Source organism: Gopherus flavomarginatus, chromosome 10 (assembly GCF_025201925.1).
Source record: "Gopherus flavomarginatus isolate rGopFla2 chromosome 10, rGopFla2.mat.asm, whole genome shotgun sequence".
Classification (NCBI taxonomy): domain Eukaryota; kingdom Metazoa; phylum Chordata; order Testudines; family Testudinidae; genus Gopherus; species Gopherus flavomarginatus.
The window spans coordinates 2,735,862-2,761,925 of NC_066626.1; the positions used below are offsets into that span (position 1 = coordinate 2,735,862).

Genomic DNA, 26,064 nt, shown 5'->3' on the forward strand with positions numbered 1-26,064 from the left:
ATTCTTTGACTAAAATCAAACCAGACATTTTAAAATATTGGCAGTTGGTCTGAGAGCGTATGCACTAGTTTTAAATTTGAAGCTAATTGTTAAGGCCAAGTTAAACTTCCTGCAAATGGGGTTTCTAGTGGAAATTCTGAGCCTGATCCCAAACTAGAGCAGTGCTCTTGGGCACCACAACAATGTACTAGGATCAGAGGGGTAGTCGTGTTAGTCTGGCTCTGTAAAAAGCAACAGAGTCCTGTGGCACCTTATAGACTAACAGACGTATTGGAGCATAAACTTTGGTGGGTGAATACCCCCTTCATCAGACGTATGCGTATTCACCCATGAAAGCTTATGCTTCAATACTTCTGTTAGTCTATAAGGTGCCACAGGACAACAAGGTACTATAGTGCAGTAAAGTTCCACTTCCTGTCCTAAGTGCTTTCTGGAATTATTCTAGGTCATTTTGGTTTATTACCTTCACTTTAGATGACATGCTTCTCCTTCACTCACGTGCGTATTAGAAGACATTGCGTTGTCTACAGTTGATTAAAACATGCACTATAGACCCATGCATGAGAAATGGTCACCTCACTGGATTGTGGGGGAAGAGAGTGGAATGAAGATGTTCCTAATGAATCCCTAGAATCAAAGAATTAAGATATTCTCTCACAGTGGTTAGGAAGAAATTCCAAAAATGAAACAAACGAGAAAAGCATCTTACTCGACTGGGACTGATCCTCATATTGCACTAGCAGTACACTAATGTAGCTCCATTAACTTCCATGGAATTGCTCCTGATTTAAACTGCTGTTACTCCGTTTAAGCCTCACAGCTGTAAAACAGGTGAAGTAAGAATGAAAATCAGGCCAAAAGTCAGGTGTGTGTATGCATATGGGGTTTTTAACAGCAGTATTTAACTCATTTTACTGCCTTGTTTCTTTATTTGAATTTTCAACATTCAATGCTAGCTTTTTAAAATTGAACTCCATGGTGTCATGTGCATTTTGAAACAACCCTTATGTAGAGGGAGTGGTAAGAGTTTGGTTTGATTCACAGCAGTCTTCGCTTGTCAAGATACTTGTGGCTGTGCTGCTCATACTTCATTCATAATTATTTTTTGATATAGCATGATGTAGCACATAATACGATAAAAGATACTTTTATTTGACATGTAGAGTAAGTTGCATTGCTGCCAGTTTCAAACCCCTAATTATGACAGTAGAAACTTAATGTTGGCATGCATTACTGCTGTTGACTTGTCTGTGTAGGAGAAACTGTTTCCAGGCCTTCTACTCATATCTTTTTATATCAATATTACACACACATAGCTACGTTCAAGCAGTCAAAAGTTAGGAAATGCCAGAATTAAGGGGTCAGTGCAGCCTGCCTTTGACTCGCTTGTGTGTGTGCATTGTTATAGTCTTTAATTACCTACTGATTTTTCCATGAGACTCCTTCCACATTTAGTACACGGGATAGACTGCTCCAGGTTGTGCAGTGAAGGAGACTGCTGTCTGTAGGACTCCTACCTCATTTGTTGCAGCAGTTGGAAGATGTGTAGTGAGTGAGGCAGGAGTTGGCAAGAAGAGAAAGAACTATCTTGTAGTAAAGGTGGTTGAATGCTGCCCCCCAAAATTGGATTCTATCCCTACCTCTGCCAGAGAGTTCCTATGTGATGCTGGGCAAGTCACTTAAACCAAAATGTTCACAGGTGATTACTAACTTCGTGTTTCTCATTTTCTGGGTATCCAATCTGAGACACTTGGGATGTGATTTGCAGAAGTACTGGGCACTCAGCTGCAATTGAGGCCAATGGGAATGGTGGCTGAATACATAAATTGCTACATAATGTACGTATATATTTATGCTCTGAAAAATTAGGTTTTAGTAGTTTCATATTGGGCACCCAAAATTAGTGGATATTTTTTATCTTAGTCTCTCTCTATCTCAGCTACCCATCTGTAAAATGGGGAACCACCACCTCAGAGAGGAGTTGTGAAGATAAATGAACATTTGTAAAGCACTTAGATACTATGATACTACTTAGATACTATGGTAATAAGTGCCACAGAAAAGCCCATGAAGAAAAGAATTCTGTATCGGAGCAGTGTTTGAATAATGTGAAGTGAATAAGGCCTGGGGCCACACATTGAACAAAGAAGGGAAGACAAAATATTGAATAGGGGCTCATTAATTAAAGCCCCATCCATCTGAGCACTGAAAGAGGCAGGGATTCTGTGGGAAAGCAGTGTGTGATCATGTACAGAAAGCCTATATATCGTAATGCATATGCATAAGGGAGGCAGATTAAGGTTGCATGGGCAGCTGTAATTCTGGCACTTCCTAACTTTTGAATGTTTAGACCTTGCAACCTGTGTTACGTTCTTTTAATGTAGTGTGTGGTGATTTATTAGACACCTGGAAAAACCAAACTGAAAAAAAAAATCCATCCATGTGTCAATTTGATGCCACCCACCAACCGCATGGTTGGAACATTTAGGTCAGTAGTTCTCAAACTTTCACATAGCAAGCCTCTGAGTGCAAGCCCCCCCCCCCCTTATAAATTAAAAACACTTTTAAATATATTTAACACCATTATAAATGCTGGATGCAAAGCAGGGTTTGGGGTGGAGGCTGACAGCTCGTGACCCCCCCCCCCATGTAATAACCTTGTGACCCTCTGAGGGGTCATGATCCCCCAGTTTGAGAACCCCCAGTTTAGATCCTCCACACAGACCTCTGCCACTTGAACTAAGGGAGTCCTCTGTATCCTTCTCTATGTAGATCAGACACTGCAGGGGGTTGCAACACACAGTGGGTTTCACAGATATTTGTTGACCATGGAGGAATGATGAGACTCAGTAATCTTGGGTGCCATTTTAGGTTGCAGAGGACAGTGTACTCTTGTGATCATAGACCCTTTTGCCTGCTCTCCTTCTCCCTTCCAACTTGTTTCTGTACCATTTCTTTTTCCCCATCCCTGGCTCTTCACCTCATTCCAGTTCTCCTTGACTATCCTGTCCCAGTCTCCACTCCTTATGCTTCTTGTCTTAGTTGCAGTCTCCTTGTGCAGCCTTAGTCTCTGGCTCCTCATCTGTTCTGTTCTCCTTTCACCTACGCTGGTTCCAATTCCCAGGCTCCCTCTCTGGGCTCTTCGTCCACCCTCAGTCTATACCACCACACCCCTGGCTTATCGTCCCAATCTCTTTGCCCAGCCAGTCACCGTTTTCTCTCCTCACACAGCAGATCCGTTTCCACTCCTGGCTCCTAGTCATTTTCTCTCTCCCCTCCCACCTTTAGTCTGAGTTTTACCAGGCTTCTTGCCCCAATCTACTCCTTTCCCTCTGTCTGGTCGGGCTCCTGTCCCCTCTGCATTCAAGTCAGGCACCTTCCTGTTCCTTTCTGACTAGGCACCAGCAGAGAGGATATTTAAAGTGCAGGAGAGACAGGCTCCCTGCTGTCAATTCTGATGCCTGCAGTGTTTCAAGCTGAGTGGTTTGAATACTACATATAAGAAAGCTTTGTTCATTTAGAAGTCTGTCTTAACACTTTTAATGTATACTGTCACTTAGACCTCATTTTGCTAACCAGGCTTGTTTGAGATTAGACTTCTAGACTAGATTTTCTCAGAATTTGTAATATTCCTCTTGCTATTTATCTCCAGAAGTCTGAGCACTGGGCAAATGCCTTCAAATTCTTGCATATTCTTTGTTAAAGAAAATCTGTTCTGTCACTAGCAAGTGGTGATATCCTGGTATCCATAATACATTTTCTAAAATGAAAGTAAAGCTAGTCTGAGCAAAAATGAACAGGAAGCATTCAGATAATATCTGCCAGGCAATCTTCAGTGTGTGTTGGAAGATGGATGCTTGCTGATTATTGCTTATCCCCTTGCTTGTGAAGAGAGAAAGTAAAATTGTGTTTTGTATGCTCTTGGTCCAGATTGAGTAGTTTTGTTCTCAGGTAGGCACTTCCATAGCATGACTGACTTTTTAGATCATAAAGATAACTTCAAGACTTGTGACAAAAGCCAGAGGACTCAGGCCTTAGGTGGACCTTCTGAAGCATATGGTGCTGTTTATGGGGAAAGTGGCTACAGAAGATGGATAGGATGTCGGTGAACCCTAAGGCAAAACACATTGAAAAGGTCTGGCCTGTTTTACAGATGACTGTTGAAACGTTTGGCTGTAGCATTTTGTAATATCCTGTCACTTTTGGCCACATCTCTGGTGTCTGTTTATTGCTACACAAGCTATGTTGCTCTGGAACTGGTCATTTGGATCATCCTTTAAGGCACATCTAATGACATTCTTTCAGAGGAGAATTTCTGTGTGGAAATGATCTAGAATATATATTTAAACAATGTTACTGAATCATAGAAAGCAGCTGCTTTGAGAGGGAGAAATGCAGTAGTTCCATAGAGCTTTGTTTTGGAGTTTGTCATTAATATTAAAGTTCTAAATGACTCTCTTTTGATGGTGTCACTTATTCACACTCCATATAATGGAAGTCATACATTAAATTATACAATTTGCCAGCCAAAATTCTCTGTCCAAGGACATTCATTTGTGGCTGAAGGGGTTAGCTAGCATTAGCCAAAGTTGGTGGGACATCTCTTTACAGTCTACAGATCTCAGGTTACCAGGAAAAAATAAGAGATTGATATTTCCAAGTAAGTCATACTGTCAAAATCACACAAGTTATAAGGACCTTGGCAAATATAGATCTTTCTCTGTTGCTGTCATGCATCTCAAGTGGTCAGTAAATGGTGGCTGTTATTAAACAAAACTTTGATTCAGAATAATGATAACTGTTTTAGAAGCAAATAATGGGAATATGAAAGGTTGGAGAAAGATTCAGGGCACTCTCCAAGGGAGGTGGTAGCTCTCAGTGCATTGAAAATTGACCGTATTTCCAGCATTTACTGTTCACTTAACACAGAGGTACAATCATGCAGAGAATGTGCTAAATGGTTTATATTGATATGCCGACATGAACAAAACCTGGGTATATATTTAAAAAACAATCATAGCAATGTTGTTCTAATTAGGGTAGCAGTACCCTTTGGAGGATTCTGGGATAATGGGTGAATTAGAATTATTCTCGAGAATAGGAATGCTGAAGGTTTTTTTTTAATGTATTGTCCAGTCTGTCGCACTTGATGATTTATAGGGGGAGAAGGGGGGATAACAAACTGCTAATATCTTACAATGCATGTATGAGTTGTATACCCTTTCTTTTGAATGGGAGACACATTTTTTCCACAATGGCCAGTGAGTAATATGAGAAGTCCAGACATTGGTCCAATTTATATCCCCGTGAGACCCTGAATACTACGGAGCAAAGACTTAACTTATTTTCCTCTCAAGTTATAAAGGCATATTCTCAGTATATTACTTTTGTCCTTGAGTTCCCAGTTAACTGCTTTGCCTTCAGACCACTTAGGAGTATAAAATCACTGAGCCAATGATTGGATCCTGAACACATCTTGTGACCAGTGGTGTTCTAACCTTACTTTTGGCATGAGTCTTCTGTGTATCACCGTGACTTGTGAGGGCGGTGGAGCTCAGAGGAAGGGCTGGTCATTGACAAGGGATTTTCATAATGTCCCTGCATTAACAGTCCCATTAATGCAGTGGTTGAACAACATTGCCCCTGTGGATCAGAAGAGGGATTTAAAAGCAAAAGTGGCAGAGTATCTCTCTGGAGCATATTCTCGTTGTGATGTGCTAGATTTCCAATAATCAGCATTACATTTGTGCCTATTACCACGTAAATACAGCTATCCAAGGTGTGTAGCTGCTGATACTGAAGGCCTGATTAGCAGATTTAGATGGAGCACAGACTTTAAACTTTCCAAACAAATACAAGATGTCACACAATTTGCAAGTATTTGTACTGACTGCTTAGGCTAAGTCTTAAATAAACTAGTCTGGAAAAATTAGAAATTGACTGTAAAGTAAAAACTGTTGTAATGACTCCATTAGTGACTGCTCTTTAAAGTCTCAGAGCCTCTGACTTTGTAAGAGAACAGAATTAACATACTTTTTTTTTGTACATTACTATAGTGATAAAAATTAGCTATTATTTTAGATCTGTTGCCATGGTGCACGTGTTTTTCAAAAATGTAAAACCATACCAACACAAATCAATCACTAAACCAGCTCTGTTAGAAGCCTCTCCACCTAGTCTCAACTTCTTCCCCACCTGTGCTAATAATTGCATCATCATAAGTCATGAGAATGCTTGATCAGACCAGATGTGCCCCAAAGGCCCTCAACCTAGATTTTGCTGGAATGCTAGGTTTTATTTTGCCTCTTGCATAATGTTATGAATGTAAAAAGATGGTAGTAATTAAAATAAACCACTTCATTATTACCTTCACTTTTGTTTGCAGTAGTTTTATTTTTCAGTAAATCTCAATACTTCCTAAAGAGTGAAACCAAAACATTTCCTATCTTGCTACAGGTAAAATAACTGCAAAAATCTAATGAATAAATCTTTATCAAAACCAGTTGCTTTATTCAATATCACCTGTTGTTCATTTTGTGTAGAGACATTTCTGGCTGTAATATCTGTATGTTTTTGTTTTATTTCAAGTCTTCTGAAATTCTGAAGGCAGAGGTATGCGCCTTAGTATTTTTGGTGCATATTTTACTTCAGTTTTTGAATGGCTCAAACTAGTTGTTAAATCTCATTTGCCCATAGATTGCTTGCTTGCCCATAGGATGCTTGTACTGATTAACAGCTCCTGCAAAGAGTTGAAACAATCGCATAATTGCAACCACCATTTAAAATAATTATTTGTCAGTTTTGTGTTTGGAGAAAATCCATAAGTTCTCTCTACTGTCTGCATTCTTAACTCCTATTGTGCTCATTAACGTTACTCGTACATAATGGGGAAAATATGCTCTCTAAAAGCAAATTTACAGACCCTCCTGTAGCAGGTAATCTTCACCTTCTTTATGTTAACAGTGTCTCAAATTATTATCAATGGGGTGCACTGTCTCTGTGCTTTCTTAGAAATTGATTCTAGCATTATTGTAAATAGGAATATAGAGTAGTTTGGTAAGCATATTTTTCCTTTCTCCTATATTTCATTTTATTTCATACATGTCTTTTATGGTGAGCGTTTTCCTTAACGCATGAGTAGGTGTTCTATAGCCATGTATTTCAGATATCACAGATGTAAGAAATATTATTGTGTGCTGTTTCGCTTAGAGCAGTGTTCAGATTTGAGGGGGTATCAAAGAATTTTTTTAATAACCATATAGAAATTATCAAGGTACGAGTCTTATTCATATCATGAGAATATGCATTATCAGTAGGGTTGGCAGTTATTCTTGGATGCAGAAGATATGCGTTGTTAATTCATAGATGCATTCAAAAGTTAGATGAGGGGGAAATCCTGAGAGGTGGTAAACATATATCAGGATTTGGACCAAGATGCTGAGATATATAAAAGGATAGCGAATATGGGAAAACTAAAACTGTATTCTATAAATCACTGTATGCTCTCACCTCATACTGTTCAATTTTGGTCACTACATCTTAAAAATGATGTAGACAAAATAGGAAGGTTCTGTAAAAGGGCAGTGAAACTGATGAGAGGTATGGTGGCTGACACTAATAATAGTGAAAGCTACTGGGTGTTCTGTTCCCCCTTGTGCCATGCTATAAGAACAGGGAGCCATGGTTAAATGATGAGCTAATCTCCATCGTTGGGCTCATCATTCAACCTGCAAGTGAGAGGAAGTTTTCACAGCAAATTCAAAGACACCTTTTTTTTTTTTTTTTTTTGGAGCAGGGGATATGACAAAATAGTACTTGTCTGAAGACCTGCCTTTTTCCAGTCTACCCCACATTTGGCTTTGGAGTAAAGTTTTTGTATGGTATGATCCCCCTCCCCTGCCTGAATCTTCTGCTAGAGCGGAAGGAGGCCACCTTATGCCCCATATACAGAGACCTTCTTTGGGGCAGTTGAGCTCCATCTAGTATATCTGCTGCAGCAGTGGGAGTGGCAGGCCCCTAAGGCACCCACTCCTACAGTGGCTGACTTCCCCCAGGTTGCCTTAACACTAACAATCAGTGCCCCTCTCACTCCAAGACCAGCAGTGGCACTGGAACAATCTTTCGGCAGACTGGGAAGACATTTCTGCGTTGGGTATGCTTAGTTCACATTTGTGAGGTTATCTCTTGAAACCATGAGGACTAAAAATTTCAGTTGCTTTAAAACAAAAAAGGTAAGAAACTGCATTAATCTAGGAAAGTGTCCTGCCTGCCCTGTGCAAGTAGATTTTGCTAGTCCTGATTTTATTTATATATGTGTGTGGATCTGTCTATATGAATGAAATCTAACTTGTATTAACATGTTTTTTGTTTTTTTTAAAGAGTGGAAGTCCTGCAAGAATACCAAGGCAATTTTCAACAAAGGGACCCAGGCAACGAGTCAAACCTGGAGCAGAAGGTAACCGGAAAGCATTTTTCTTTGTCTATTAAATATGCTTGAGAGATTAATAGGAATACCATAAATTTATACAGTATCTTTGTTTACTATTTTATGCAAAACATTTATTTATAAATCCAAATGGCAATCTTTTGCATACATTGTGTGAGTAGATATATCTACGCAATTTAGCATGCAAAACAAAAACGACAACCAAAACCCAGCCACCCACCACCCCCCTCCGCCAAAACCCACCAGAAAAGATGTGCATGCAAAATTGGAGGCACAAACTTAGAGGCTGATGTTGAATTTTTTTTTTAAAATACATAGAGATATACCTCTCTCATAGAATTGGAAGGGACCTTGAAAGGTCATTGAGTCCAGTCCCCTGTCTTCACAGTAGGATCAAGTACCACCACTGACAGATTTTTGCCCCAGATCCCTAAATGGCCCTCTCAAGGATTGAACTCACAACCCTGGGTTTAAGTAGGCCAATGCTCAAACGACTGAGCTATCCTATTAAATCATGCGCTATGATCTCTAGGAGATCTGGACATTTTTTCTATCACAAAGGATGCTTTTTAATGCTTCATAAGCTATCAGGACTGGACAGATACTGCCTTTAAAACTCTGTATAAATGTATGTGTGTGGGTGTGCACATGCTGTGGCATTGCTGAAAAATGGACAGCTTGTATGTATAGCTAAGTATCTAGAATTTCCCTTTCAATATGAAATCTTTGAGGGCAAAAGATTTTGAAATACTTAAACTCAAAATATTTATTATAGGATGCCCTTCACCATGGTACCTGAGTGCCTTTGCAAAGATTTCAATAATGAGACAAAACATGATGCTTCCCTGCGACTTTTGAACTGATCACTTTGACTAGGAACCCAGCATTTTGTAATGTTATCAATTGATAAGACCTAGAGATAGAAGTGTATCTTAAAACTTTTTCTGAGAGCAGCCAGGGTCATACTTATATCTATTTTGGGAGAGAGCAAATTCCAGAAGAGTGGGCCTGTAGTTAATAATGTCCTTTTTCCAATACCTACAAGTCTTCACCTCCAGAACATGGAGTTCCAGATTTGTGCATGAAAATTGGTTAGGTGCTTTTTTAGCAATGACAAGGTGATTGATGAGATGAATTGAGCATAATCCATAGTAATCAATAACTTAATTTCACCTTGCAGCAATTTGACAGACAGCCCAGAAAGTAGAAGACAGGTTTGATATGCTTTTATGAGTTCACCACATTCAGAAGATGGTTGGATGAATTCTGGACTAGACAGGATTTTTGGGGTAGCTTTTGCTTACAGTTTCAGTCCTGAGAGGTGCAGAAGCATTGGTGACTGTAACACAACCCATATCTGACAGGATGGGACACAGTCTCTTCATTGATCACTTGTGATCAGTGTAATCTGCAAGTCTTGCAATTTTGAGGAGTAAAGTGTGATAGCTAGACTGTAGACCATGTTGATGATTAGGGAAGATGCCTCCAATTCTTGGAACAGATGTATTTTGATAGGTTCTCTACGTGCTTCCCTCAACTCTGCATAAGCTCAGGCTTGTCGGATTGAGTCTCAGCTAGCTTTTTTCATCCTCATCCGTTTCTGCCTTGGGGCTTGTCTAGGGGGTCTGAGTTAGAGAAGGATAGGGAGCTAGGTGTTGTCAGTACACTGCTGACTTTGTATCATAGAATATCATGGTTGGAAGGGACCTCAGGAGATCATCTAGTCCAACCCCCTGCTCAAAGCAAGACCAATCCCCAACTAAATCATCCCAGCCAGGGCTTCATCAAGCCTGACCGTAAAAACCTCTAAAGAAGGAGATTCCACCACCTCCCTAGGGAACCCATTCCAGTGCTTCACCACCCTCCTAGTGAAAAGGTTTTTCCTAATATCCAACCTAAACCACCCCCACTGCAACTTGAGACCATTACTCCTTGTTCTGTCATCTGCTACCACTGAGAACAGTCTAGCTCTATCCTCTTTGGAACCCCCATTCAGGTAGTTGAAAGCAGCTATCAAATCCCCCCGTAGCCTCTATTGTTTCCCACAATGGCTTCACCTAGAAGTTGAGGAATAAAAGGGGGGATGGTACTGAATGTTGTGGGATGCCACTTCTGTGAGCCTCTGATTAGGAGGAGCTAGTCGCTCATTTGCTCTCTAGAAACAATCAGAAAGGAACAAGCAGGGTCAAGCTGAGGCCATTCTGTGCCTGGCAGCTGTCCATTTCACTGAGAAGATGGGAAGGAATGCGGGGAGTGTAGCAGCAAGGGGGTGTGGTTTGGAATTGTGGCACGATTATGGAGGATGCTGTTGCACCATTGACTGCACCTTGGGCTTTCCTTGATTTTAATATTGTTGCACACATTATGCTTAGAAGCAAGGTGCACTCTGGAGTTTCCCAGTTTTGGTGGAATTGAAGTAGAGCTTCAATGGATGCCGTCATATTTTTGACATTTGTGTATTATCTTGTCATTTGATTAAATACAAATACTGGCAAATGGCCAGTATTCGGACATCAGTCTAATCTGAATCAAAGAATTTTCACATTGCTGGCATGGATAGGTCATGTTGTTGTGGCCTATGCAGGAAGAAGCTAGATCTCTGTGCCACACACACCTGACCTATCCTAACCACTTGAAACCAAAGTTTAGAAAGTTTCTGTTCCTTCTCTCATTTTTGCTGGTTCCCTTACCCAAAATGGCTGTTGTCATGGATGTCATATGTCTTCTCTGTCAGAACTCTTGTGCTCTAAAACCACAGAATTCAATGATCAGTTTAATGCTGTGATCTTAGAAAAACATAAGGAATACTCTTACTTTGCAAGTAAATCACATTGTTTAAGGCACTTCCCTTATTGCAGAAGCAGGAACCAGCATTAGGAAAGAGCATTAGTACATCATCAGATTCTTAGCATACATGCTTGAATGGTTTCATTCACATTATCATCTTCTGGGTGTTATATGGAAAGTCACAGTGCTGTGAAGGAAAGGAAGCGGTAGCAAACAACTGTATGCTTATTGAGACATTTGATATTCCACCTTTCTCTCATTTCAAATATGATATTTAAGTGAAATGTAGTACCATAGTGAGTGAAAATTAACTGTGTATACCAAGGTGAAAAAAGAAAACTATCACTATTAGAAAATTATTTCTGCGCCAGCTCCAAAAAACAAAAAAAGCCTCATGGATAAATCAAGAAGAAAATCTTCAAAGAGACTCTCTTGGGTTTCCTGCTTTAGTGTAATGTTGAGATCAAGTATAGCTAATCAAACTTTTGCTATGATTTGGTTCATACCTAACTCATTAGCAGGAAAAAAAAAATGAATACATGTGAAAAGTGCCCACTTTGACAGCGTGCAAATTGAAGTAATCTGTTGGACAGATACAGATGGGGCAAGCAGCACCGTAAGCTTTTCTCTTGCCACCCTGCCAGCATACCACGACTGTATTTGAGAAGATCAGTGATGAAAGTTGGAGACTACTACAACTTTATGTCCTTGGCCTCTGTCCAGAGACTGTCCAAGTTATCAGTTGTGGCAGTGGTTCCATGATGGTCACACTCGCCCATTCGGAAGTGGACTGAGACCACCAATCCGTTCATATGACTAGGCAATTTAAGTTATTGGATGAGGATCCCATTGAATTCCTACAGCCCATAGACTTGAACCTGATACAACCTCTCTGTCTCTGTCGCCACATTTCCCTTCTCAGAATTTCTCTTTCTCTCCCTAGACCAGGGGTCCCCAACGTGGTGCCTGTGGGTGCCATGGTGCCCGCTGGGGCGTCTAAGTGTGCCCGCGTACTGGCTGGCGGATGAGCATCTGCTGAAATGTCGTCATCCAGAGGCGGCGCCGCTGAAATGCCACTGATTTTCGGTGGTATTTCAGCAGCAATGCCTATTGATGTTGCTGTTTGTCGGCGGAATTTCAGTGGATGCTTGTCCGCTGCCATGGTCCTCCGTGGCTCGTTGTCTGGCGCCCGCAGGACGAAAAAGGTGGGGACCACTGCCTTAGACCATATGTAAGTGAAGATTTTAGTCTTTTTAGTTAGTTCTGGCTAAGCCTAGGAACAGCTGTCCTGTACTTTGCAAAAATGTAATCTGTCTTGTTTGTCTTTTAAGGTCCTTCATTCCAGCTGATTAGGTCACCACCTGCAGTTAGTAAGTGCATTAGATATGGTATTTGTACACCATTTGAGTCTATACAATTTCTTTTAAAATATCCTAAATGCTTATCTCATAACTTTCATGTCAGGAAGAAAGGAATCTAAAAACAGTGCAGCTAGTGTCTCAACTGAAAAAAAGCTTAGCCCTTCATATATGAAAGCCAGAAAGGACACTATAGTGAAACAGCTAGGTAAGAGGCAAACCTGTCCATTAACCATGTCTCATGTTTTGGTGCTTTAGTTGGCATGCTTTTTTCCCCTTTGTTCATTTTAACTGTTTAATATGGATTGTACTTTTCTCACCATTTCTGAACACTTTAAAGATTTAACACTATTCACATTGGTCACAGCAGCAATAATTCTGATTTTTTCATTAATTTAGACACTTGCATTGATTGTAAAAGGTGAATTTTCACTTTCTTCCTATACCTGGTGTGACAAAGTTCCTCCTCTACCTTGGTGGGTCCTGCGCTTATTGGCAGATTTGCTCACCTCAGTGATCTTCCCCACAGTCTGGGTCAACTCCTCCTGTGTCTGATCAGGAGTTGGGAGGTTTGAGGGGAACCCGGGCCCGCTCTCTACTCCGGGTTCCAGCCCAGGGCCCTGTGGATTGCAGCTGTCTATAGTGCCTCCTGTAACAGCTGCATGGCAGCTACAACTCCCTGGGCTACTTCCCCATGGCCTCCTCCAAACACCTTCTTTATCCTCACCACAGGATCTTCCTCCTGGTGTCTGATAACGCTTGTACTCCATAGTCCTCCAGCAGCATGCCCTCTCGCTCTCAGCTCCTTGTGCCTCTTGCTCCCAGCTCCTCACACGCACATCCTCTCCTCTGGCTCCCCCCTCCCTGACTGGAGTGAGCTCCTTTTTAAACCCGAGTGCCCTGATTAGCCTGCCTTGACTGGCTGCAGGTGTTCTAATCAGCCTGTCTGCCTTAACTGGTTCTAGCAGGTTCCTGATTACTCTAGTGCAACCTCTGCTCTGATCACTCAGGGAACAGGAGCCTGCTTCTCCTGTGGCCAGTAGCTCTCCCTTCGACCGCTCTGCTGTAGAGGAAGGAGGGAGAGGGCTGCTGCTGCTGCTGTTCCTGTTCCAGCTGGGCACTGGGCCCTCGCTGCTGCTGCTGCTGTTGTTCGTGCTCCTGCTGCTCCCCTGGCTGGGCTAGACACCACCACCCACCCCTTTCTCTGCTATCTGCTTACTGGCTGGCTAGTAGATTTCCCCCCCCCTCGGTTGCTGCTGTTACTCCACCTATAGCCCTTGGGGGGGGGGGGGGCTGCTTCCCAGAGAGAGGGGGAGTGAGGGATCCCGGCTCTTGTTGCTGAGGACACCATCTGAGTGGGGTCCCTCCTGCCTGGACACCAGACCACCACCACCTGGAGCTGCTGGGGCTGCTGTGGCTGTTGCTGGGGAGCTGTTGGTGCCCGGAGGAGGAGAGGAAGGAGAAGAGGACCGCCTGCTGCTGGAAGACCACATGAAGACCACTGTGGAGGGGGCTTTTCTGGACTGAGTCTTTTTCGAACTGTGCGCTTGTGGTAGGGGTTTGGACTGTGTCTGTTGGGACACCGGGGGTGTGGCGTGGAGCCTGCCCCTGGTCCATCTGTGTCCCCCTTCGCCCCCACCACCATCGTAGCCCCCTCCACCACCCCCACTGGCTGTTTTCCTTCTGCTTTGGACTCCTGCATCTGGGACTGAGCTGCTTGCCTGGCTCACCACGCCCACTTCCATCATTTGGGCCTGCAGCAGCAGCAACCAAGCATTGACTTCTGCACAAGTGCCTGTGGGCTCACCACCCCCCACCCCTCCCCCTGGACTGACCCCTTTCCTTTGCCACATTTGTCCGCCCTGCCTATTTTCCTCTGCTGCCCTGATAGTCCTGCCCCAGCCCTGCAGCTGTCCCTGTGGTCCCTCTACCCCATTCCCAGCTCGCCCTTTCCCCCCCACCCTGTGCTCGCCCAGCCCTGATTGGTCCCTCCCCTCATGCGCCCACGCCCCCTCCCATGCACTTGTGCCCTTCCCCATTTGGTTTCCCCTTGTTCACTGCACCCGCCCCCCGCCATTGTCCCCCCTGATCCCCTAGTGCAACTAGAGGAGCCAGAATTCCCCTCTGCGTTGGTGACCTGACACCCTCCCACCCCTGGGTCCTTGGTTGCTCCCCACGCCCCTTATCAATCCCTTTCTGGCGTCGTCCTCCCCTGCCTGCAGCCTAGTGGGGGGGGTGGTCGCCTCCTCTCCTTCCCCTCCCCTTGCTATTTGTCCCCCTCCCCGCTCTCGTTATGGTGGGGGACGCGGTGGGGGAGACCCCTCGCGATGCTCCAACCACCCCTCCTCCACCTGCCCCCGTGTCCACTGCCCAAGCCTCTACCTCAGCCGCCACTGCCGATCCACCTACCACCGCCCCTGCTGGGGCACTGGCAGCGGCGAGTACTGGGGAGACCTCCACTGCTGCCACGTCCCTCGCCCCTTCTGATTCGGGGGGAGCCCCCCCAGCCAGTGGGAAGGGTCGGGGTGGGAAGAAGGGTAAGGGCCTCGCTAGAAAGGCCAGGCTCTCCATGGCGGAGACTGCCCCCGCTGCCGCGGCCTCACTACCGGCTGTGGCATCCCTCCCTGCTATTCCCTCCACCAGCTCTGCAGGTGTCCCTCCCCCGGCCCCCAGGGCGTATGCCCATGTGGCGGCAGCCTCCCCGCCTGCCGCCACTCCGACCGCCGCTTTTGCTACCATCTACAGCGGCCGGGGCTCCTTTCCCACTTTGACCAGGAATCACGGTGTCCGTTACCTCCTGGTGCCCGCCTCGCCCCACGTGGAGACCTATGTGCGGGCGTTGGCGAGGGTGGTGGGGCCCACAGCCATCATGGTGGCCTCCAAAATGTACGGGAAGGTGGTCTTCTTCCTGGCATCGGAGGCCACCGCCCAGGAGGCGGTAGAGACGGGCCTGGCGGTGGGGGGGCGTGTTCGTCCCCCTAGAGCCATTGGAAGACCTGGGGGTTTGCTTAATCCTGACCTCCATCCCTCCCTTCTTGCCCAATGCCACCCTGCTGCCTGCCCTTTCTGCCCTGGGGCGCCCTATCTCCTTCATCAGCCCTCTCCCCTTGGGCTGCAAGGACCCCGCCCTATGTCATGTTCTCTCGTTCTGCCGGCAAGTGCAGCTTCAACTGCCGCCAGCGGCGCGTGGCGGAGAGGTGCTCGAGGGGTCCTTTCTGGTTCTCTACCAGGGAGCCCACTACCGGGTGCATTACTCAACGGGGGAGGCCCGGTGCTACCTCTGCCGGGTGATGGGGCATGTCCGGAAGGACTGCCCCTTGGCCCGGCATGGAGGAGCGTCCGGGACCCCCGAGCCCTGGCAGGGCGCCGGCCCTGTCATCACCGGTACCCCTGGCTGCCCGGCACCTGAAGCTGCCCCTCCTCCTCCTCCTCCTCGGTCCACCACTGTGGAGGAGGGTGTGGCGGAGATACCACCGGACGTGGGAGAGGGCTCACCCCACGGAGAATCCTCCCTCGTTTCTGCTGTCCCACGACTGCCTCCCTGAGTCCCTGAGCCATCGCCCTTGCCCCCCGACCCAACCCCTGTTAGCCAGCCCCCGGATGATGCCATGGAGGGCTGGTCCTTAATGCAGGGGAAGCGAGGCAAGTGGAAGGCTCGAGCCTCGTTACACCCTTCGGCTTCGGAGACCCCCCAGAAGAGCAGGAAGGGGGGCACCGATGACGAGCCTTCCGCCTTTCCCCCTGATGACTCCCGTTTTGTGGTGCTGGCTGGGGACGCTGTGGCAGCACTGGAAGGTAACACCGCCCCTCCTCCGGGGTCCCTTCCCGTGGAAGCCCCCGAGGGGGCCTCTCTTGCCCCCTTCCCCCTCGAAGCCTCTGTGAGCGCTGAGGTGGGCGTCGCCTCGGGTGCTGGCGAGGGGGGCCCTGGGGTGGTGGACGGTGATCTCCCTTCCATCTACGAGGAAATCAAGGCCCTGGGTCTGGCCCCAGTCACACAGGGGGAGGACGACCCTCTGCTAGCGGGCCTTGATCTGGGCGACCTCACCCCGGTCCCCCTGTCCCTGAGTTCCCTTCCCCTAACTGCTGCTTCTGCTCCCACCCCTGAGAGTCTCCTGGATTCTTCCATCAACCAGGCTGCGGGTGTCACCCAGTTGACGGCGGCCGAGCCCATTGGGGTGACGGCCAGTGCCCCACTGCCGAGACCTGGTTCCCGGGGGTGTCCCTCTTGGGTGTGGAGGACCCACCCTCCTTCCTAGGCAGGGACCCCATTGACGAACATCTATCTCTGGATGCCGAGGCTGCTGCACATGCCACAGTGGCTGAGCCCTGCATCGTTATGGGTCCCCTTCCCACTTCCGAGATCCCTGAGCCTGGCCAGGAGGAGCCACCGTCCAGCGGCTCAACTATAGAGGCTCTGGATCCTGCCTCTTCCCCCTTCCCGGACTCTCTCCCTGATCGCTGCCCTACTCCTGTTACCCCTGTCCTTGTCCCCCCCACCTCCTGTGATGTCAGTGCCGCCCCTGGAAATATCCTCCAGGGAGTGGCTTCAGTGGTTTTTCCTTGTCCCGACCCACCAGGGGCTGCTGTTCTCCTTCCGCCGCCCCTTGTTGAACCGGGGAGCAGGGTGGGTCGCGTGGCGTCGGCCCATCGGACGCCACATCAGGGGCCCGCCCCCTGCCTGCCCGCCTCGGTGGGCCACGGGGCTGTGACAGGGGCCCCACTGGGGGACAGTCATTGATCAGTGACCCCGCCCCCCCATGCGCTGAGGGAGGAGCTGCGGGAGTTCCTTGAGGACGTCCGTGGCTCCCATAACAAAGTCCAGCTTGCGCTCCAGCGGTGGGGGGATTTCCATCAGGTCCTCCGGGCCGCGAGGGCCCTCATGGGGGAGGGTAAGAGGACCGGGAAGCAGGCCGCCGTGGCCTACCGGTGGATCTATGTCTTCCGTGACTCTTTACTCACCTATGGGGTAGGTCACGGATTGCTGCGTGGCCTGCCGGAGGCCGTGGGTGTGTCTGCCAGCAAGGATCCCCCCAACTGTCCTCATGGCACCGATCATCTTTGCCACATTAAACACCTGGGGCTGTAGGATGAGTCTCCGCAGGAGCCAGGTGCTCTCCTTCCTCCGGGGGGGAGGGGGTGGTACTCTGTGGTTTTCCTGCAGGAGACCCATACGGATCCGGCCGCTGAAGCTAGCTGGTGGCTGGAGTGGGGAGGGACGGGGTCTATTTTAGCCACTTCTCAGTTTGCATGGCTGGAGTGGCGACCCTGTTCTCCCCTGACCTACGGCCCGAGGTGCTAGGGGTCGCCGAGGTGGTTCCGGGCCGCCTGCTACACCTCCGGGTCTGCATGGAGGGGCTTGTGGTTAATCTTGTCAACGTCTATGCCCCGACATCAGACCTGGAGAAGCTGCATTTTTATCAGCAGACGTCCGCCTTCCTCAGCTCCCTGGATCCTCGTGAATGCCTGGTCCTGGGAGGGGACTTTAACACCACCCTCGAGGAACGAGACTGCTCGGGGACCGAGCAGTGCCCCGCCGCCATGGACGTCCTCTGGGAGATCGTCGACCGCCACTCCCTGGTGGACGTCTGGCGCGACCACCACCCGGACAACGTCTCGACGTTCACCTTCGTTCAGGTGGAGGCCCATCGGTTGCGCCACTCCCGGATGGACTGCATTTACCTGTCGCATTTCCACCTTTCACGGGCCCACTCCTCCAGCGTTAGGCCGGCCCCCTTTTCAGATCACCACCTTGCCACCGTGATGGCCTCTCTCTGCGCGGAGAGGCCGGGGCCAGCCTATTGGCACTTTAATAATAGTTTGCTGGAGGATGCGGGCTTCGTGGCGTCCTTCTGGGAGTTCTGGCTGGCCTGGCGAGGGCAGCGGCGCGCCTTTTCCTCGGCACGTCGGTAGTGGGATGTGGGGAAGGTGCGCGCCCGGCTCTTCTGCCGTGACTACACCCAGGGCGTCAGCCGACGGAGGGATGCGGCGATAGGGCAGTTGGAGCGGGAGGTCTTGGAGCTGGAGAGGCATCTGGCCGCCAGCCCCGAGGATCCATCCCTCTGCGGAGCGTGCCGGGAGAAGCGGGAGGAGCTCCGGGCCCTCGAAGACCATCGGGTCCGGGGTGCTTTTGTTCGATCCCGCATCCACCTCCTTTGGGAGATGGATCGCGGCTCCCGCTTCTTCTACACCCTGGAGAAAAGGAGGGGGGCCAAGAAGCACGTCACCTGCCTCCTGGCGGAGGATGGCACCCCCCTCACGGATCCGGCGGAGATGTGCCAGAGGGCCAGGGCCTTCTACGCGACTCTTTTCTCCCCTGATCCGACCGATCCTAACGCTTGCAGAGTGCTCTGGGACAGACTCCTGACGGTCATCACGGGCGCCCGGGACCGGCTAGAGCTGCCTCTCACTCTGGCCGAGTTCTCGGAAGCCCTCCGTTGCATGCCCACCAATAAATCTCCGGGCTTGGACGGGCTGACCATGGAGTTCTACTGCGTGTTCTGGGACATCCTCGGCCCAGACCTGGTCACCATCTGGGCCGAGTCTTTGCAGAGCGGGTTCCTCCCTCTCTCGTGCAGGCGAGCCGTGCTGGCCTTATTGCTGAAGAGGGGGGACCTCCGTGACTTACGGAATTGACGTCCCGTCTCGCTCCTCAGCACGGACTACAAAATTGTTGTGAAGGCCATCTCGATGCGGCTAGGGTCCGTGCTGGCGGACGTGGTCCATCCAGACCAGACCTACACTGTCCCGGGCTGCACCATCTTTGATAACTTGTATCTGGTCCGGGACCTTCTGGAATTGGGGTGTAGGGATGGTCTGTCGTTCGCCCTCTTGTCCCTGGATCAGGAGAAGGCGTTCGACAGGATGGATCACGGGTATCTCCTGGGCACTCTGCGAGCGTTCGGCTTCGGACCCCTGTTTGTGGGTTTTCTCCAGGGGCTGTACGCTTCTGCGGAGTGTCTGGTCAGGCTCAACTGGACCCTGACCGAGCCGGTCAGCTTCGGGCTGGGAGTGCGGCAGGGGTGCCACCTCTCGGGCCAGCTGTACGCTTTGGCGATCGAGCCCTTCCTCTGTCTCCTCCGCAAGGGGTTGACGGGGTTGGTGCTTCAGGAGCTGGGGCTGCAGCTGGTCCTGTCGGCGTACGCTGACGATGTGCTCCTCGTTGTCCAGGACCCGGGCGACTTGGTGCGGGTGGAGGCTTTGCAGGCTGTGTACTCGGCGGCCTCCTCCGCCCGGGTCAACTGGGTCAAGAGCTCTGGCCTGGTGGTCGGGGATGGGTGGCAGGCGAGCTCCCTCCCACCCACACTTCAGGCCATCCGGTGGAGCGCGGGTCCGCTGCTCTATCTCGGCGTTTACCTTTCTGCCACGCATCCGTCTCCGCCGGAGAACTGGCAAGATTTGCAGGGCAGGGTGACAGAGCGGCTCCGGAAATGGACAGGACTACTCCGGTGCCTCTCTCTTCGGGGGAGGGCGCTGGTGCTTAATCAACTGGTCCTGTCCATGCTCTGATACCGGCTCAACACCCTGGTCCCGGCCCCGTTTTTCCTGGCCAACCTCCGGACGGCGATTCTGGAGTTCTTTTGGCCAGGGACGCACTGGGTCTCTGCAGGGGTCCTCCACCTGCACCTGGAGGGGGGGGGGCCAGGGCCTGAAGTGCTTATGCACTCAGGTCCATGTCTTCTGCCTCCAGGCCCTGCAGAGGCTCCTGTTTGGTGCGGGTAGTCCGGTGTGGAGCGTATTGGCGCACGCCTTCCTCCGCCGCTTCCGAGGGCTCCAGTACGACCGGCAACTCTTTTTTACTTCCATCAGAGAGGTCTTCAACGAGACCTCTCCGGTCTGCTGGTCTTCTACCAAGACCTCCAGACCTGGAAGCTCTTTTCAACGACCAGGTCCATGGCGGCCACCGTGGGGGTTGATCTCGCGGAGCCCCTGCTACACAATCCCCAGCTTCGTGTGCAGGTGGCGGAGTCCCCTGCGGTGCGCCAGAGGCTGGTCTTGGCGGAAGTCACCAGGGTCGGAGACCTCCTGGACTACGACCGGGGAGACTGGCTGGATCCCCTGACGCTTGCTCAGCGCATGGGGCTCTCCAGCCCTCCTACTCCCCGGCGCGTACTTCATGAGATGAAGGACGCTTTCCAGCCCACTGCTCGGGCCTACCTCGACCGGGTCCTGCAAGAGGGCATGTCCCGCCCACCCCCCACCCTTGGCCCCGTGGACATTTTTATCAGGCCCCTGCCCTGTGGACCCAATCGGCTCCCCTGCCCTTTCATTGCTAGCCAGCTTCACGATCTGCAGCCAATTCTGTTCCAGACCGCGCCAAGGAAACATCTGTACACGCTTGTGCTCCACACTCTTCACTACCTTACCCTCGCGTCCCGCCCCGATACCAAATGGCGGGACCTCCTGCCACCTCTCGAGGGTTAGAAGCCGCGGTGGGCCAGCTTATACTCTGCTCTGGTCCTGAGGCCTGCCAGGGATGTCAGTTGGCGGCTCCTTCACGGGGACGTGAGCACGGGCGTGTACTTGGTGCGGTTCACCCCTGTCCCCAACACCTGCCCTTTTTGTGGCGTGACAGAGACCCTGGCGCACATTTATTTGGAGTGCGCCAGATTGCAACCCCTTTTCCGGCTCCTCTTGAATATCTTATTGCATTTTTGGTTGCACTTTTCCCCTCACTTTTTTATCTATGCACTCCCCATCCGTGGCCCCACCAAGTCGCGGGATCTCCTTATCAACCTCCACTTGGCCCTGGCCAAACTAGCCGTCTACAGTACCAGGGAGAGGAGTTTGGCTGATGGGATTTCCTGCGACTGTGGGGCCTATTTCTGCTCCTCCGTCCGTTCACGCATCCTTGCAGAGTTCCTCTGGGCGGCGTCCACTGGCTCCCTTGACGCTTTCGAGGAGCAGTGGGCGTTGTCTGGGGTTCTCTGCTCGGTGTCCCCATCAGATTCCCTTCGTTTAGCCCTATGACCTCACTCCCGATCCTGTTTTTTCATTAGTTGTCTCCCGTACTTATTTGGTGTCACGGACCTGTGAATCCTCCTCTTAGGCTGGGGGGAGGTCCTTTAGAAGTGGGCAGGCGAAGCCCACCTCCTGGATACCAATAGGACTAGACTCCTGTACCCCACTGGTTTGGGTCTGTCTCACTGGTTTTTAAAAAGGTAAGAAATACTGCTGAGAAAGACTCACAGTTTAACAAATGAGATGTTTAGTTCTCCATATCCCTTAGTTTTGTCCTGGAATATTCCTGCTGTTCCAGCTTTTGTGCAGATTGCTAATCATGGTGTACCGTTCATACCACTTTGTTTGCATGTTAGACTCAAATCCCCTGTGTTCAGAAGCTGATCCCAAGCTAGTTTGGTTCCGACGTGTATCAGGTGAAAAGCTAACATGTTACATAAGACCATGGGTACAATATTGAAAAGTATTCAAGCCCCTGGTAGGATTTCTAAAAGTGCCCATGTGCCTTAGACCTATTCATTTCCTGTGTTAATGCCTATTGCACATTATTTTGTGGGTGTTGGAAGTTTGTCAGGGGGCTCAGAGTTTTGAATGTTCTTTTTAATGTTAAATGTAAAAGAAGTAATGCCAGGAAGAAGAGAGGCTTGCACTACAACTAGACCTGCAGAGGCAGCCGTTGTGTTAATAAAACTGAACCTTTCCAGCTTAATGAATACTCGCTAATTATAACCAATTATACTATATTTTGCCTTTCCCTATTAAGAATAATTTTTCAATATTGTTGCCATTTAAAAAAAATTTAAATTATCCTGTGTAGTTAAATATTAAATCTACTGTCATTCAAGTTACCAGTGATGAGCTATTTTCACTGTTGTTGCATGTCTTGTAGTAAAACTAATTGCATAGCAATGCAAATATTAGGTTAATCTATAAATTATATATTGCAGTTGTCAGTGATTTTTAAATAACTCCTTCCATTAAATCAGTTGTGATTTTTGGTCTATAATTATCTTTAACAGAGTATGTGAAAAGCCTTCCTTTTAGAAAAGAATGAATATTTTTGTTTCATAACATTGTGTCACTAAAGCATTTAATCCTTATGTAAAGAAAATAGTGTTAGGAGTAGATCACTTACAAGATTTAAAGCCCCTTTGCCTGTGTACCCATGTCAAAATTAAGATATTATAAAGTAATATAGAAACGCATGCTTTATATTGGGAGAGCAGAAAAGAGGAAAGCTTGTGAATGTTAAATTAAAAACGTTTGTGAAATGTCAGTGGATCCACAGCCATATATACATGATCGTCAAGATTGTCATTTTGCCTATCCAGAAGTCAGCAAAAGTACTCCACCTTTGTGGTTTGAAAATCTGAAGAATGAGCATATGGTAGGATGCTCTTGACAACTGAGATGCATGCTAGGTAGCTTGTGACCACATTAGGTAATGCAGCAACTGATTCTGAAATGTTTGGGAGTATGTCCCTCGTGTATAGTACATATCTCATTGTAAACTATCTTATGTCAGGAAGAAAGGAAGCTAGTAAAACTGCCGCTAGTGCCTTGGTTGAGAAAGCAGCTAGTATATTAAAAGAGAAAGTTGAGTCAGTCACTACAATGCAAGAGCCAGGTAAGAGAAAACAATGTTTGGTATGTCATGGCTGAATAGGGTTTAATAACGTTTTATTAAACACTCCTGCAATAGCAGTGTCTTCATTGTTTCCTATATTATATCAGCTAGCTAAAAAGGTAATTACTATACCAGATTAGCTCAGTGGTCCGTATAGTACAGTATCCTGTGTCTGACGGTTGTTTCTAGCAGGTGTTTCAAAGGAATGTGCTAGAAATCCTCTAGTGGACAATTATGAAATAACCTGTCAACAAGATACATTTATTCCTAAAACCATTAGTGGTTGGCTTATACTCTGACGTATGAGGGTTCATATCCCTTGTGCGTGTAAATACTCTTTTCTAATATACCTGAATGTTTTCACCATCTATACAAATGTCTATTCCTTTTTTGATTCCTACTAAGCTCTTGGCCTCATGGGTATAGATTGATTGTGTGGAGTTCCAAATTTTTAAGAGTTTTAAATTTGTTGCCTTTCATTTTCTGTGAATGTCCCTGTGCTCTTTTCCTATGAGCAAAGCTAAATAAGAGCGCTTGATTTACTTTCTCTGTACTATTCATTATATTATGTACCTCTATCAAGTCCCCTCTTGTTTCTCCTCTAAACAGTCTTAGGCCACGTCCAGACTAGGAATTAAAATCGATTTTAGATACGCAACTTCAGCTATGGGAATAACGTAGCTGAAGTCGAATTTCTAAAATCGAGGTACTCACCAGTCTGGACGGCGTGGCATCGATGTCCGCGGCTCTCCGTGTCGATTCCGGAACTCCGTTCGGATTGATGGAGTTCCGGAATCGATGTAAGCGCGCTCGGGGATCGATACACCGCGTCCAGACTAGACGCGATATATCGATCCCCGAGCAATCGATTTTAACCCGCCGATGCCGCGGGTTAGTCTGGATGAGGGCCAAGAGTATGGCTACACTTGCAGCCGTACAGCGCTGCCGCAGGAGTGCTCCCACAGCAGCGCGTTGAAGTGCAAGTGTGGTCGCAGCGCAAGTGCTGGGAGAGAGTTCTCCCAGCGCTGCAGGTACTCCATCTCCCCGTAGGGATTAGCTTGCAGCGCTGGGAGCCGTGCTCCCAGCGCTGGGGCACTGTTTACACTGGCGTTTTGCAGCGCTGTAACTTGCTGCGCTCAGAGGTGTGTTTTTTCACACCCCTGAGCGAGAAAGTTGCAGCACTGTAAAGCACCAGTGTAGCCAAGGCCCTAGTCTTTCCAATCTGTCCTTACAATAGTCTTTCCATGCATGTAATCTTTTTCATCACCTCTCTCTAGACCCATTCTACTTCTGTTGTAATTTTTGGGGCAAGGTTGACAACTAAACACATTATTTCAGTGAAGGCATGCCATTGTTTTAGAGAATGGTATTATAATACTTCTAGTATTATTTTCTGTCCCATTATTAATATATCCTAACAGTTCGTTTGCTTTTTTGACCATGGATGTTGTTACCCGAAATTGGGCCAGCTAGTAAGCTTAGGGAGGACTAATGATCCCCTAGAGTTTGGCAGAAAGCAGCACCGTGCCTGTCCTGGGAGTGTGATTGCAAGTGGGAGTGTGACCCCCCCCACCCCTATCTTTTGAGCTTAGCTATCAGTATAATAAACACTGCTTTCTGCCAAACTCTTATGCTGTGTCCATGCATTGGGTTGTGAGTGCTGCCTAATTAGAGTCCCAGACACCTTGTTTACCTGGGAGCTCTTCTGATCTTTCAGCTGTTTAACCAGCCCATTTATCCCACAAGCATTCCAGGAGTGAGGGGGAGGGGGAAAGCCACTTCATAGGTATTCAGTGAGGGAAAGGAGACAAAAAGGGGCTGGGGCGGGGGAAGTGTAACAGACCTTTTGAGCATACAGGTTATACATAGCATCGTTATACAGAGCATACAGATCACTGCTGCTCCTACAACACTCTGCCCCTTGATCTATGATTATTACAGTAGTTGTTGTCCTTATAGGGCCCAGGTGATCTGTTGCAAACAAACCAAACAATTATAACCAAACTAAAACTATATTATGACTAAAACACAATTGACTAAACACCAGAATTAATATAAACACAAATGCAAACAATCACAATTATAATAATTGGGAATACAGTAAAACCATCACCATTACAATAATTGGGTACATTGACAAACAAAATGAGGCCTAAGCCATCAAACAATAAAAATTAACCCTAACCCTTAAATGCACACAACAGATAAGATTTGTAGGACTACCACAGTTGTCATGCAAGGTTAAACTGATTTGGAAGATACATAGTAACAGAGAACTTGGTGAAATTGCTGATACTTATACTAACATTTAGTTTCCAAAATGTTGCAGAATCCCCTATTACTAGCAGTTCTTTTCAGGAGGTCTGGGTCGGGGGGCGGAGGGGGAGGGAGAGAAGGGCAACAATTCCTAGACCTGAAAGACAGGGCCCTACAATTACAGGCCAAGGTCAAAAATCCCACTAGGGGGTGATAATGGGAACCCATGAACTATCCTTAAGGGCTTGGGGAAGTAGAACCAGGGTGCATAGAGGAAAGTGTGGAATTAACAATGCAAGAAAATGTAACTAACAATACAAGTGTATTAACAAAAATCAACAACAAAATGATTATTAGAGAACCTGACAAAAAATAAACCTGATGCACTGGGGACCAAAGTCTTTTGGACAGAGGTGGATGTGATAGATAATTTGGTTGGAGATGGGGGAAGTAGAGAAAGGAAAAGGTATTTACCTTGTCTAGTGCAGTATCCTCTCTCTCTCTCTGGACCCAATGCTAGCACAGGACACCCACCAGAGACAGACACAGAACATGGAACACAGAACTCTGAACGTGGACTTTGTCGCGATGCTATAACCATGGTATTTCTGTAACTCTTTAGCTGGTACCAG

At 47.9% G+C, this 26,064-nt stretch overlaps 1 protein-coding gene across 1 annotated transcript in view; it reads left to right on the plus strand.

The window, feature by feature from the left end:
• The window catches only part of TRAF3IP1 (TRAF3 interacting protein 1), a 144,302-nt gene that overhangs the window by 31,388 nt on the left and 86,850 nt on the right, over positions 1-26,064 (plus strand). Inside the window, exons 7-10 of the mRNA XM_050969446.1 lie at positions 8,380-8,455; positions 12,565-12,603; positions 12,698-12,799; positions 23,075-23,176. Of these exons, the coding sequence (XP_050825403.1) occupies positions 8,380-8,455; positions 12,565-12,603; positions 12,698-12,799; positions 23,075-23,176 (319 nt within the window). The remainder of the gene's footprint in view (positions 1-8,379; positions 8,456-12,564; positions 12,604-12,697; positions 12,800-23,074; positions 23,177-26,064) is intronic.